The 13,501-nt window shown below is 39.8% G+C and overlaps 1 protein-coding gene across 1 annotated transcript in view; it reads left to right on the forward strand.

Moving 5' to 3' along the window:
• Positions 1-13,501, forward strand: part of LOC133624644 (uncharacterized) — a 46,272-nt gene that overhangs the window by 14,582 nt on the left and 18,189 nt on the right. The window contains exons 3-4 of the mRNA XM_072916224.1: positions 7,512-9,109; positions 13,248-13,401. Of these exons, the coding sequence (XP_072772325.1) occupies positions 7,512-9,109; positions 13,248-13,401 (1,752 nt within the window). The remainder of the gene's footprint in view (positions 1-7,511; positions 9,110-13,247; positions 13,402-13,501) is intronic.

The following is a 13,501-nucleotide window of genomic DNA, read 5'->3' on the forward strand; positions in this document are numbered from 1 at the left end:
CGGGAGAGATAGTCTTCCCAGCGTGTCCTGGGTCTTCCCCGTGGCCTCCTACCGGTCGGACGTGCCCGAAACACCTTCCTAGGGAGGCGTTCGGGTGGCATCCTGACCAGATGCCCGAACCACCTCATCTGGCTCCTCTCGATGTGGAGGAGCAGCGGCTTTACTTTGAGCTCCTCCCGGATGACAGAGCTTCTCACCCTATCTCTAAGGGAGAGCCCCGCCACCCGGCAGAGGAAACTCATTTCGGCCGCCTGTACCCGTGATCTTGTCCTTTCGGTCATAACCCAAAGCTCATGACCATAGGTGAGGATGGGAACGTAGATCGACCGGTAAATTGAGAGCTTTGCCTTCCGGCTCAGCTCCTTCTTCACCACAACGGATCGATACACAGCAACCTGTGTACCACAAATTAAGCACACGGCTTTACCTTTAATTTCTGTAAAGAAATACTTGGCAGTCCATGTCTTGTTGAAAACACGGCATTCGTCATCAACTTTTTTTTTTTTAGCGTGAGCTGACATCTCGGGGTTAACCGGGCATCACTTGTCGCTGTGCACCTTCACTCACAGGTTACACACGGACATACAACCATAAATAACACTTTTCAAAATAAAAGCAGCACAGTTGTATTGCACGCACGACATAGATGTTTTTTTTAAAGTAATTTGTAATTTCTGATTGTCGCTCACAATCATGCACGCGCATGCGTCCACACGGAAGTAATACAAATAACGCTTTTCAAAACAAAAGCAGCACCGTTGTATTGCACACTCGACATAGATACTTTTTTAAATGTATTTTGTAATTTATGATTGGCCTCACGCTGGCCGGACAGGGACGCACAAAGGGCCGGATGTGGCCCACTGGCCGCAAAATGCCCAGGTCTGCCCTAAAGGGACACAGGGACACATTTTTTTTTAGATATGTATCTCGTGCGCACCAGATAGTTTCTGGTGAGCACGAGAAAGCATTGGATGCATGCGCATGGTTTGAGGTCTGTGTGAAAATGCCAGTTCAGGAGTTAATTCGGCTGTATTTCCAACTAGGACTTTCCCCCATGTCCCTTTAGGGGTGTTGTGGCAAAATGTGAATGCCTGCCAAAAATGTATTTCCTTCGCGGGGGCGCGCAGAGCTCGCTGAACCTGCATTTGTGGCTTGGTCTGTCCAGAGCGGATCACTAGGTGTAAGACAAACACTTTATCTTCCTGGTTATTGTATCGCTACGTGTTTGACATTATTTAAGACTTTATAGTGGCCGGAAAAGAGATTTAAAGGAGTGTTGTTAGTCCCATGTTGATGTGATAAAACCTCTTTCTTGTTTGGAAGATACACACAATTGTAACTTTTATTTCTTCCTGCACATAATAAATATGTACAATGTGTTTGGATGTATTCATTTATGTAAAATTGTCATTAAATGTAATATTGCCTGACAAAAAGTGATTTGGCGTAATATTTTGATATTTACACATCGCATATTTACACTCGCGTATTTTACTAGAATACCCTTATGAGCATTACATATATCAAAATCAAATACCCACTGTACTGTTTACTTGTTGAAATACCCTTTTTAGAACAAATATCTACCCAAATGGCCACTTTGTTGCTGCCAAAAATGTATTTCAAGTAATATTTTAATATTGACACATCTCATATCTGCATATTTTACTACAATACCCTTATGGGCATTACATATATATATAAACCAAGTACCTACTGTACTTTATTTACCCTTTTTGGAGCAAATATCTACCCATATAATTTATATGTGTATATATAATATACATATTATGTATAAGCATGTATATATATATATTATATTTTATTTGTATTATATATTACTGTACCTTGTTCTTAAAAATATTAGTTATTTTGTATGTCAAATTGAGTGTATATATGTATACTGTATATATGTATGTGTGTGCGTGTTTATACACTGCTCAAAAAAACCACATCAGATTTCAATGGTGAAAAAAAAAATGTCGGATATCTATACTGATATGGACAGTTTAATGTCTCAGGAACAAAAGGATGCCACATCTTTTGATAGAAATAAAAGTTTTCAGCCTACAGATGGCTCAGTATATAGACACCCCAAAAATCAAAGTGAAAAAATGAGGTGGCAGGCTCGTCCATTTTGCCTAAATTCAATTTCTGCAACTCAAAATTCTTGTGTGGCCCCCACGTGCTTGTATGCATGCTTGACAACGTCGCGGCATGCTCCTAATGAAACGACGGATGATGTCTTGTGGGATGTCCTCCCAGATCTATATATATATATATATATATACATATATATATATATATATATATATATATACATATATATATATATATATATATATGCTTAGGAAGAATGGCCGCCCGGATCTGAACCCAAGTGGTGCTTTGTTATCAGACTTCTGTGCTCGTCACAGATTGTCCATAACAAACACTATGTTCAAACATAAGGGTGTCCATATGTGCACTTGGCACCAGGACACCCTCGGCCGCAGTTCCATGATTGACTTTGTAGTTGTGTCATCAAATTTGCGGCCTCGTGTTTTAGACACTCGGGTGAAGAGAGGGGCAGAGCTTTTTACCGATCACCACCTGGTGTTGAGCTAGCTCCGATGGTGGGGGAGGATGCCGGACAGACCTGGCAGGCCCAAACGCATTGTGAGGGTCTGCTGGGAATGCCTAGCAGAGTCTCCTGTCAGAGAGTTTCAATTTCAACCTCCGGAAGAACTTTGAGCATGTCACGAGAGAGGCACTGGATATTGAGTCCGAGTGGACCATGTTCCGTGCCTCTATTATCACGGCTGCTGATTGGAGCTGTGGCCGCAAGGTGTGTGGTGCCTGTCGTTGCAGTAATCCTAGAACCCGCTGGTGTACACCAGCAGTGAGGGATGCTGTCAAGCTGAATAAAGAGTCCTATCGGGTCTTTTGGCTCATGGGATTCCAGAGGCAGCGGACAGGTACCGACAGGCCAAGCGGTGTTCGGCTTCAGCGGTCGCGGAGGCAAAAACTCGGACATGGGAGGAGTTTGGGGAAGCCATGGAAAACGACTTCCGGACGGCTTCGAAGCGATTCTGGTCCACCATCCGCTGCCTCAGGGGGTGGGGGGGAAAGCAGTGCACTGTCAACACCGTGTATGGTGAGTATGTTGTGCTGCTGACCTCTCCTGCGGCTGTTGTGGATCGGTGGAGGGAATACTTAGACGACCTCCTCAATCCCACCAACACACATCTTCCTATTTCTCATAGGAATATATATATATATATATATATATATGTATATATATATATATATATATATATATATATATATATATATATTCTCGTGGGGAATCTGTGGTGGACTCTCCCATTTCTGGGGCTGAGGTTGCCGAGGTAGTTAAAAAGCTCCTCGGTGGCTGCGCTCGGGAATCATTTGGTGAATTAACCCCCAGCCCTTGATGCTGAGTGCCAAGCAAGGAGGCAATGGGTCCCAATTTATAGTCTTTGGTGTGACTCGGCCGGGGTTTGAACTCACGACCTTCCAGTCTCAGGGCAGACACTCTAACCACAAGGCCACTGAGCAGGTCAATGGTTAATGCATCCTCAATAGAAAATAAACCTTAGCAAAGGTTAGCTAACAATTGAGTCATTGGTAGCCCTCTATTCTGCCTATAAAGCGCTATAAATAACATCCTAATACCTTCATCAACATTTTTAATACACACTTTAAGTACAAACCCTGTTTCCATATGAGTTTGGAAATTGTGTTAGATGTAAATATAAACAGAATACAATGATTTGCAAATCGTTTTCAACCCATATTCAATTGAATGCACTACAAAGACAAGATATTTGATGTTCAAACTCATAAACTTTATTTATTTTTTTGCAACTAATAATTAACTTAGAATTTCATGGCTGCAACACGTGCCAAAGTGTCACGACTTGGACTAAGGCTTGGTTTGTTCTCCCGAGGTGCAAAAGATTTGGACCAGATGTGGCGTGAAGGGGAGTACATGATTTATTTTAACACTATATATCAAAAAAAGAACAAACGAAAGCGCGCACGATGGCGGAGGTACAAAACTAGGCAATTGAAAACAAAACTTGTACATAGGCAGAAACTGTGAACAATTAAACAAAAACACTAACTGTGGCATTAATAAACAAAAAAACTTACTTGGCATAGACTATGAAGTGCGCAGAGGTAAGAGTGTGACAGGGGTATGAATCCGGGATGTCGCCAGAAAGACAAACTGAAAACAATGAACTTAAATACTACAGACATGATTAACGAAAACAGGTGCGTGACTTAAAACGTGAAACAGGTGCGTGACGTGACAGGTGAAAACTAATGGGTTGCTATGGTGACAAACAAGAGTGCACAATGAGTCCAAACGTGAAACAGGTGAAACTAATGGGTAACCATGGAAACAAGACAAGGGAGTGAAAAGCCAGAAACTAAAGAGTCCAATAACTAAACAAAACAAAACATGACTAATACAAAACATGGTCACACAGACATGACACAAAGTAGTTGGGAAAGGGCATGTTCACCACTGTGTTACATCACCTTTTCTTTTAACAACACTCAAACGATTGGGAACTGAGGAAACTAATTGTTGAAGCTTTGAAAGTGAATTCTTTCCCATTCTTGTTTTATGTAGAGCTTCATAGTCGTTCAACAGTTCGGTGTCTTTGCTGTCGTATTTTACGCTTCATAATGCGCCACACATTTTCAATGGGAGACAGGTCTGGACTGCAGGCGGACCAGGAATGTACCCGCACTCTTTTTTTACGAAGCCACGTTGTTGTAACACATGCTGAATGTGGCTTGGCATTGTCTTACTGAAATAAGCAGGGGCGTCCATGAAAAAGACGGCGCTTAGATGGCAGCATATGTTGTTCCAAAACCTGTATGTACCTTTCAGCATTAATGGTGCCTTCACAGATGTGTAAGTTACCCATGCCTTAGGCACTAATGCACCCCCATACCATCACAGATGCTGGCTTTTGAACTTTGCGTCGATAACAGTCTGGATGGTTCTTTTCCTCTTTGGTCCGGATGACACGATGTTGAATATTTCCAAAAACAATTTGAAATGTGGACTCGTCAGACCACAGAACACTTTTCCACTTTGCATGAGTCCATCTTAGATAATCTCGGGCCCAGAGAAGCCGGCGGAGTTTCTGGATGTTGTTGATAAATGGCTTTCGCTTTGCATAGTAGAGCTTTAACTTGCACTTACAGATGTAGCGACAAACTGTATTTAGTGACAGTGGTTTTCTGAAGTGTTCCTGAGCCCATGTGGTGATATCCTTTAGAGATTGATGTTGGTTTTTGATACAGTGCTGTCTGAGGGATCGAAGGTCACGGTCATTTAATGTTGGTTTCCGGCCATGCCGCTTACGTGGAGGGATTTCTCCAGATTCTCTGAACCTTTTGATGATATTATAGACCGTAGATGTTGAAATCCCTAAATTTCTTGCAATTGCACTTTGAGAAACGTTGTTCTTTAACTGTTTGACTATTTGCTCACGCAGTTGTGGACAAAGGGGTGTACCTCGCCCCATCCTTTCTTGTGAAAGACTGAGCATTTTTTGGAAAGCTGTTTTTATACCCAATAATGGCACCCACCTGTTCCCAATTAGCCTGCACACCTGTGGGATGTTCCAAATAAGTGTTTGATGAGCATTCCTCAACTTTATCAGTATTTATTGCCACCTTTTCCAACTTCTTTGTCACGTGTTGCTGGCATCAAATTCTAAAGTTAATGATTATTTGCAAAAAAAAAATGTTTATCAGTTTGAACATCAAATATGTTGTCTTTGTAGCATATTCAACTGAATATGGGTTGAAAATGATTTGCAAATCATTGTATTCCGTTTATATTTACATCTAACACAATTTCCCAACTCATATGGAAATGGGGTTTGTAAATATGTAATGTAGTAACATTCTTAATAACATGTCATATATATATACATATCTTGCTCATTTTAAGCATACAATGTCTGCTCTCACTGGGATGCCGACTGATGGGATGTTCATATCTTCCCATTTAGATGAAGAATTAATCCTCACAAACGGTTAAAAAAGGGTGTGTGCAAAAGAGCGTATTTCCGTGTCTTTCTTGCCATCTCCAGGTCTAAGTTGGATGTCAAAGTTGACCAAGTTCTCGGTTTATTTTCACAAACTTCACCATATAAGTGAGAAGCATGATTTATAATCTAGAATTAGCTTTCACCATCTTAGAGGCGAGAATGCAGCTCAGTATGTAAATATAGCAGCATAAGCTAGTTACTTCTGTGATCAATGTGCCGCTAAAAGTAGGTCCTTAACGTTAGCGCTTATAAAAACAATATCGCTAATACTTGGTTAATATTCAGGTGACAAAATGTAAATGAAGTATTGTTGGCAGGACTATTTGGAGGACTTTGTGGGTCTAATAGAGGAGCTCCCATTGACTCCAATGTTAGCTGATTTTTGCTCACATTTATTTACTAATTAGAATTCATAAAAATTTAAAACATGTCTTACATAAGGATTGTGAATGATAGGCGACATTTAAAAAAAGTGCAGTTTCCTTTGAATTTGTCAGATAAGTAAACAGTCCTTCAAATTAAAGATGAAAAACAATTGAGGTTGATTATAGATATTATCCACAATGAAGTTACAGTAAAACTAAACACACAAGGGAAAGTACATTCATATACACATGAAGTACACATATAAGTAAGAATCTTGTTAACCACCAAAATATCTTCACACCCCTAGTTGAAAGCACACCAACCCCATGAAATGACACTTCCACGTGATGTAGAACAGTAGTACAACATTTTAAACATACACACACATCTGAAGAATATAAAAAATATATATATTTGGTGGGTCAAACAAAATGACTCGGCGAACCAATGTTTGGTATGGGCTATATGACCTCAATTCTATATCCTAATAACAATATACAGTATGTCACGATTTATCATTTGGTATATGATTAATAATAGAAGAATTTCAAAGCGGGTTACAAAAGCTCCTAATTTGGCAGCTGACATATGCAGTAACATATTGTGTCATTTCTAATTGTATTATTTTGTCGAAACAATTATTATTAATGTACTTGTTTATTTACTGTTAATATCTGGTTACTTTTTTTGAGAAAATAATACTGGAAATGATGTAATATTTTACTGCATATTTCAGCAACTAAATTAGGAGCCTGTGTAGCCTGTTTTAAAATGGTTCTATTAGTAATTGTATATGAAATAATATATCGCAAAATGAATTTTACACCAAATCGTCTATCCATAATAAAAAGTTCTGTCGTCCTGGTTGGTTTTTATTTTCCTGTGAATAATGTTGTAAAGAGCAGCGTGTTTGTGCGTCACTGAGATTTCAAGACAATTCATATGATAACTTGTTTTTCCTAAGTGCATGTAAAAGTACTGAATGCATTGTGTGACTTAGCAGAGCTGGATGTTTCTAAAACATGTTTGTCTTCTTGTGTCCTGCTGACGTCTGTGAAGAACATCTTCTCCCTGAGCAACAGAAGTGGAGCTTCAGGATGGAGCCACAGCCCTCCCACATTAAAAAGGAAGAGAAACACCCACTGATCCCCCATTTTACAAAGGAAGAGGATGACCCACTGACCACTCACATCAAAGAGGAAGAGGAGGACCCACTGATCCCCCATTTTAAAAAGAAAGAGGAGGAACCACTGACACCCCATTTTAAAGAGGAAGCGATGGATCCACTGAGCCCTCACATTAAGGAGGAAGAGGAGGACCCACTGAGCCCTCACATTAATGAAGACCCACTGACCCTTCACATTAAAGAGGAAGAGGAGGACCCACTGACCCCTCACATTAAAGAGGAATGGGAGGACCCACTGAGCCCTCACATTAAAGAGGAAGACCCACTGACCCCTCACATCAAAGAGAAAGAGGAAGACCCACTGACACCCTATTTTAAAGAGGAAGAAGAGGACCCACTGACCCTTCACATTAAAGAAGAAGAGGAGGAACACAGCATCAGTCAGCAGGGAAAGCGTCTTGAAGGACTGGAGGAGGTTGATGTCACCAGGATGCCAGTGACTGGTGTCCCTGTAAAGAGTGAAGATGATGAGGTCAAAAGTGAAAGTGAGGAGAAGAGAGAGGCGGAGCCTCCAAGCAGCAGCTCAACTCAACACATGACAACAGAAGCTGATGGAGACCACTGTGGAGGATCACAAGCAGACAAGCTCTTAGCTCCAATATCAGATAGTGACGACACAACGTCACATTCTCCTGACACTGATGATGAAGACTCTAAAGATGATAAGACATGTCACACTGACAACACACACTTCACATGCTCTCACTGTGACAAAACTTTTAGTTACCGTGGTAATCTGAAAGTGCACATGAGAATACACACTGGAGAAAAACCTTTTTCCTGTTCAATCTGCAGTAAATATTTTGCTCGAAGGCACGATTTGAAAACACACATGAGTACACACACTGGAGAAAAACCTTTTACATGTTCAATCTGCAGTAAAGATTTTGCTCGAAGGAACTATTTGAAAACACACATGAGTACACACACTGTAGAAAAACCTTTTACATGTTCAATCTGCAGTAAAGATTTCACTCGAAGGCAGTATTTGAAAACACACATGAGAATACACACTGGAGAAAAACCCTTTTCCTGCTCAGAATGTGGAAAAAGTTTTGGAACAAATACAAATTTACAATTACACATGAGAACCCACACTGGAGGAAAACCTTTTTCGTGTTCAATCTGTGGTAAAGATTTTACTCACAGTCACCATTTGAAAACACACATGAGAATACACACTGGAGAAAAACCATTTTCCTGCTCAGAATGTGGAAAAAGTTTTGTAACAAATACAAATTTAAATTTACATATGAGAACCCACACTGGAGGAAAACCTTTTTCATGTTCAATCTGCAGTAAAGATTTTACTCGCAGTCACCATTTGAAAGCACACATGAGAATACACACTGGGGAAAAACCTTTTTCCTGCTCAGAATGTGGTAAAGCATTTGGACGAAGAAGCACTTTGAAAGTACACATGAGAACTCACACTGGAGGAAAAAAAAATATTGTTCAATCTGAGGGAAAGGTTTTGTAAAAATTCAGTGTTTAAAAGAACACACACTGGAGAAAAACGTTGTTCCTGCTCATAACGTGGTAAAGCTTTTGTTCGAAGAAGCCCTTTGAAAGTACACATGAGAACACACACTGGAGAAAAGTCTTATACATGTTCAGTATGTTGTAAAAGTTTTATACAAAGTCTGCAGTTGAAAGTACACATTAGACTACACACAGGTGAGAAAGTGTTGAGTTGCAGTGTGTGTGGTAAAAGATTATCTTCTAAGTACCGTATTTTCCGCACTATAAGGCGCACCGGATTATTAGCCGCACCTTCTATGAATTACATATTTCATAATTTTGTCCACCAATAAGCCGCCCCGGACTATAAGCCGCGCCTACGCTGCGCTAAAGTGAATGTCAAAAAAACGCTGCGCTAAAGTGAATGTCAAAAAAACAGTCAGATAGTTCAGTCAAACTTTAATAATATATTGAAAACCAGCGTTCTAACAACTCTGTCCCAAAATGTACGCAAATGTGCAATCACAAACATAGTAAAATTCAAAATGGTGTAGAGCAATAAATAGCAACATAATGTTGCTCGAACGTTAATGTCACAACACACAAAATAAACATAGCGCTCACCTTCTGAAGTTATTCTTCATTCGTAAATCCTTCGAATTCTTCGTCTTCGGTGTCCGAATTGAAAAGTTGCGCAAGCGTGGGATCCAAAAATGGCCGGCTCCGCCTCGTCGAAGTCATCGGATTCAGTGTCGCTGTTGTTGTGCAGCAGTTCTGTGAATCCTGCCTTCCGGAAAGCTCGGACCACAGTTGTGACCGAAACTATCTGCCCAGGCATTTACGATCCACTGGCAGATGTTGGCGTATGTCGACCGGCGCTATCTGCCCGTCTTAGTGAAGGTGTGTTCGCCTTCGGAGCTGTGTGAAAAAAGCCACCCGGCCTCTTCGCGTAAACTTCCCTTAACCACTCGCTCATCTTTTCTTCATCCATCCATCCCTTCGAGTTAGCTTTTATGATGACGCCGGCTGGAAAGGTCTCTTTTGGCAAGGTCTTCCTTTTGAATATCACCATGGGAGGAAGTTAGCATGGCAAGCTAGAACCACAGTGAAGGATGACTTCTCATTCCCTGTGGTGCGAATATTCACCGTACGTGCTCCCGTTCCACAGTGCAGTTCACAGGAATATCAGTTGCTGTGAAATACGGTAGTAATCCGTGTGCGGATGGAGAGATTGCGTCTTTTTATGAACCGGATCCTTGTCGCGTAGTAGGAGCCATTTTGTGGTCTTTACAGATGTAAACAGGAAATGAAACGTACGGTGATATCCGCGCGTTTTTTCTTCTTCTTCCGGGGGCGGGTGAAGCGCTTCCTGTTCTATGGGGGCGGGTGAAGCGCTTCCTGTTCTATGGGGGCGGGTGCTTTCCTTGGCGGTTGCTTGCGTAGAAGAAGAAGCGCTTCCTGTTCTACCGGGAAAAAAGATGGCGGCTGTTTACCGAAGTTGCGAGACCGAAACTTTATGAAAATGAATCGTAATAAAGCGCACCGGGTTATAAGGCGCACTGTCAGCTTTTGAGAAAAATTGTGGTTTTTAGGTGCGCCTTATAGTGCGGAAAATACGGTACCAGTGTAATAAGCACAAGTGTGCTGGTGAGAAAAGCAGCAGCAAATGAAGATGCAGGATTTGAAATAAACTGTCAAAACTTTAACTTTGACCTTCTAACAACATCAGCACATAGATGCTAACATTTATAGATTACATATTTTAGATTATTGCTTTTTTTCCCAGTCAAGTACATGTTTTAATATACAACTTTGTGTACTTTTATTTAAAAATGAACACAAAACTTTGACTGTAAAGGTGAAAATAAACAGGACAAAACATGATACAAATACTTTTTATGTGTATAGAGATATTCAAAAATAATTTTTAATTATTAGTGATGTTATAGATTAACTCCTTTATATGATGTACATATTTGTTTACATTTGTTCATGCCTTTGCTTTTGAGTACCCATAAATCCCTCTTAGTTAATATTTACTGGTTCGCATCTGAAACATCTTCTGGACCACTTCTGGAAGCATATTATTATTTACTTTATACATCATTTGAGCAGTTGTCTTTTATACAATATCATTTACTTTTAAAATGTATGACTCTGAATCATTGGTTGGGTCTCAATAATCCATTCTTTTAATTACCTTTATTACTCTCTTTTGTAATATGAATATTGTTTTATATGTATGTCCCCTTTATGCAATATGTAGATTAGAGAAAATGGCAACATTATATGTGGAAGGTTATGAAGGATAGTTTTGTTTTTAATCTGCATTTCTTATTAAAAAACTACACATGACAGTTGTTATTCCCCCCTTTTTAGAATCCCTCAATTATTATCAATTTCAGAAAACATGGGAAAGTTTGGGATGTTAGGGAAAAGTGAATAATGTACATCATCCCACAGAGCTTTACTGTACATCCATCCATTTTTTCTACCACTTGTCCCTTTCATTTTACGTGTATAGCCTTTATTCACAAACTTGTCCGCCAAAGGGTGTTGCGTTTTGGAGAAACTCCTTGTCAGAGTGCTGTTCAACACAGGAAAGAGAAACCCAAGGATGCACAGGACGCTGAGTAAAGCGCCTCTTTTACTGCGGAAATCTACTCACAAAAACAATCCAAACAGGAGGTAACAAAAAGCGACGGTACGAAAAAGAGAAGACAAAATGTGCATTGTAGAAAAAAGAACAAAAGCTACTTATATACAAAAATAAACTCAACTTGTTTTGGAGTTACAAGACATGCACACTACAAAACAACACCAAGATGGATGGCACTGGGAATGGCCAAGGTAGCAAAATACTCGAAGCATAAAATCAACTGGAGTGGAGTGGAATCGCCGAGTGCCATCCAGCTGTCAAGGTGCTGCTTAAGTAGCACCAGGGTCAATTGGAAGCAGCTTTGCACGTCCCACAACTCCGCCCACAAGGGCAACACAGGAACTCTAGGAGGAAGGAGAAATGTAAGAACAAGGTCAACTGCACCAAAAGAGGAAAACTGACAATACAAACCACAGGCGGTAACAACTTCCCTCAAATTAATTTGGAAAAAAATGGACAGAGCATAAGAGATAAATCATCACAAATAAAGTTAAATCTTTCAAAAAGTTTACCTTTGTAACTCACTTCTATCCAAATAAATCCAGGATGTTTCTCCAGAATGTTCCATCGGAGAATTCTGTCAAACTATGTCTACTAGGAAAATGTAAACCAATTATTTTTTTGTTAAATTCTGTCATTTTATTTATATATATATATATATATATATATATATATATATATATATATATATATCCATCCACTTCGTCCAGCCCCTCCCGGGGGATCCCGAGGCGTTCCCATGCCAGCCGGGAGAGATAGTCTTCCCAACGTGTCCTGGGTCTTCCCGTTCGGGTGGCATCCTGACCAGATGCCCGAACCATATATATTATATATATATATATATATATATATATATATATATATATATATATATATATATATATATATATATATATATATAATGCCTAAGGAAATTTAAAAACATGAAAACCTCCCACATTCTGAAATACATTATAAAAACGATTAGCATCAAAGACAAAAATAGTATCATGAGCATAATATTTATTTTGTTTCTTTTTTTTCTTTCCTTATGCTGTTGTTGTTTCAATACATTGTTAAATATTTGAATATTGTTACGAAAATACGTTGTATGTCTTTGTTTTGAAAATGTAAAATGGACAAGTTTACTTTTATTTTCAGAATGTTGAAATATTTGTACCGGGGGTGGAGGGAAAAGAGCTGGTTACTTGCTTCTCTCGCGAGATCTGACAACACTGCGCGCGAACCAAACACGGCGAGGATAAAGCAAGATGGCGTCTGACGGTGAAGACATTATTGCAGTCGTCACAGTTCAGTGTTCTTAATCTGTGCGTCCATGTACACATATATGTCCTTTATCAGACTCTATTAAATAGAGTAAACATCGTTTACTGTTTGCATCCGGTTATATTAGTCTGAGCGCACTTTGACGCTTCTCGAGCTAGCTTAGCTTGCTAGTTAGCTTAGCTTGTTAGCTGCTAACAAAGAGAGGCGGAAGTGATCAAAACACATCGCTAAGCAGAGATCAAGTGTGAGTGTAAAGTGTTGTGATTGTGTGAAAATGTGCGAAAGAACGATAGCAGAGTACAAGGAGGAACTTTGTCCAACAGAAGAGGAGAAGGAGCGACAACATCAAAAACATCAAGTTGTGTTACACAGAACAGGTTTGTTTACTTCTTACTCTCACATGTTTACTAACTTTATATTTATTATTAACACTATTCTTAAATAGATTGTCTATAGGAAGATGGATTGTCATGTGAG

Source organism: Nerophis lumbriciformis, linkage group LG01 (assembly GCF_033978685.3).
Source record: "Nerophis lumbriciformis linkage group LG01, RoL_Nlum_v2.1, whole genome shotgun sequence".
Taxonomy (NCBI): Eukaryota; Metazoa; Chordata; class Actinopteri; order Syngnathiformes; family Syngnathidae; genus Nerophis; species Nerophis lumbriciformis.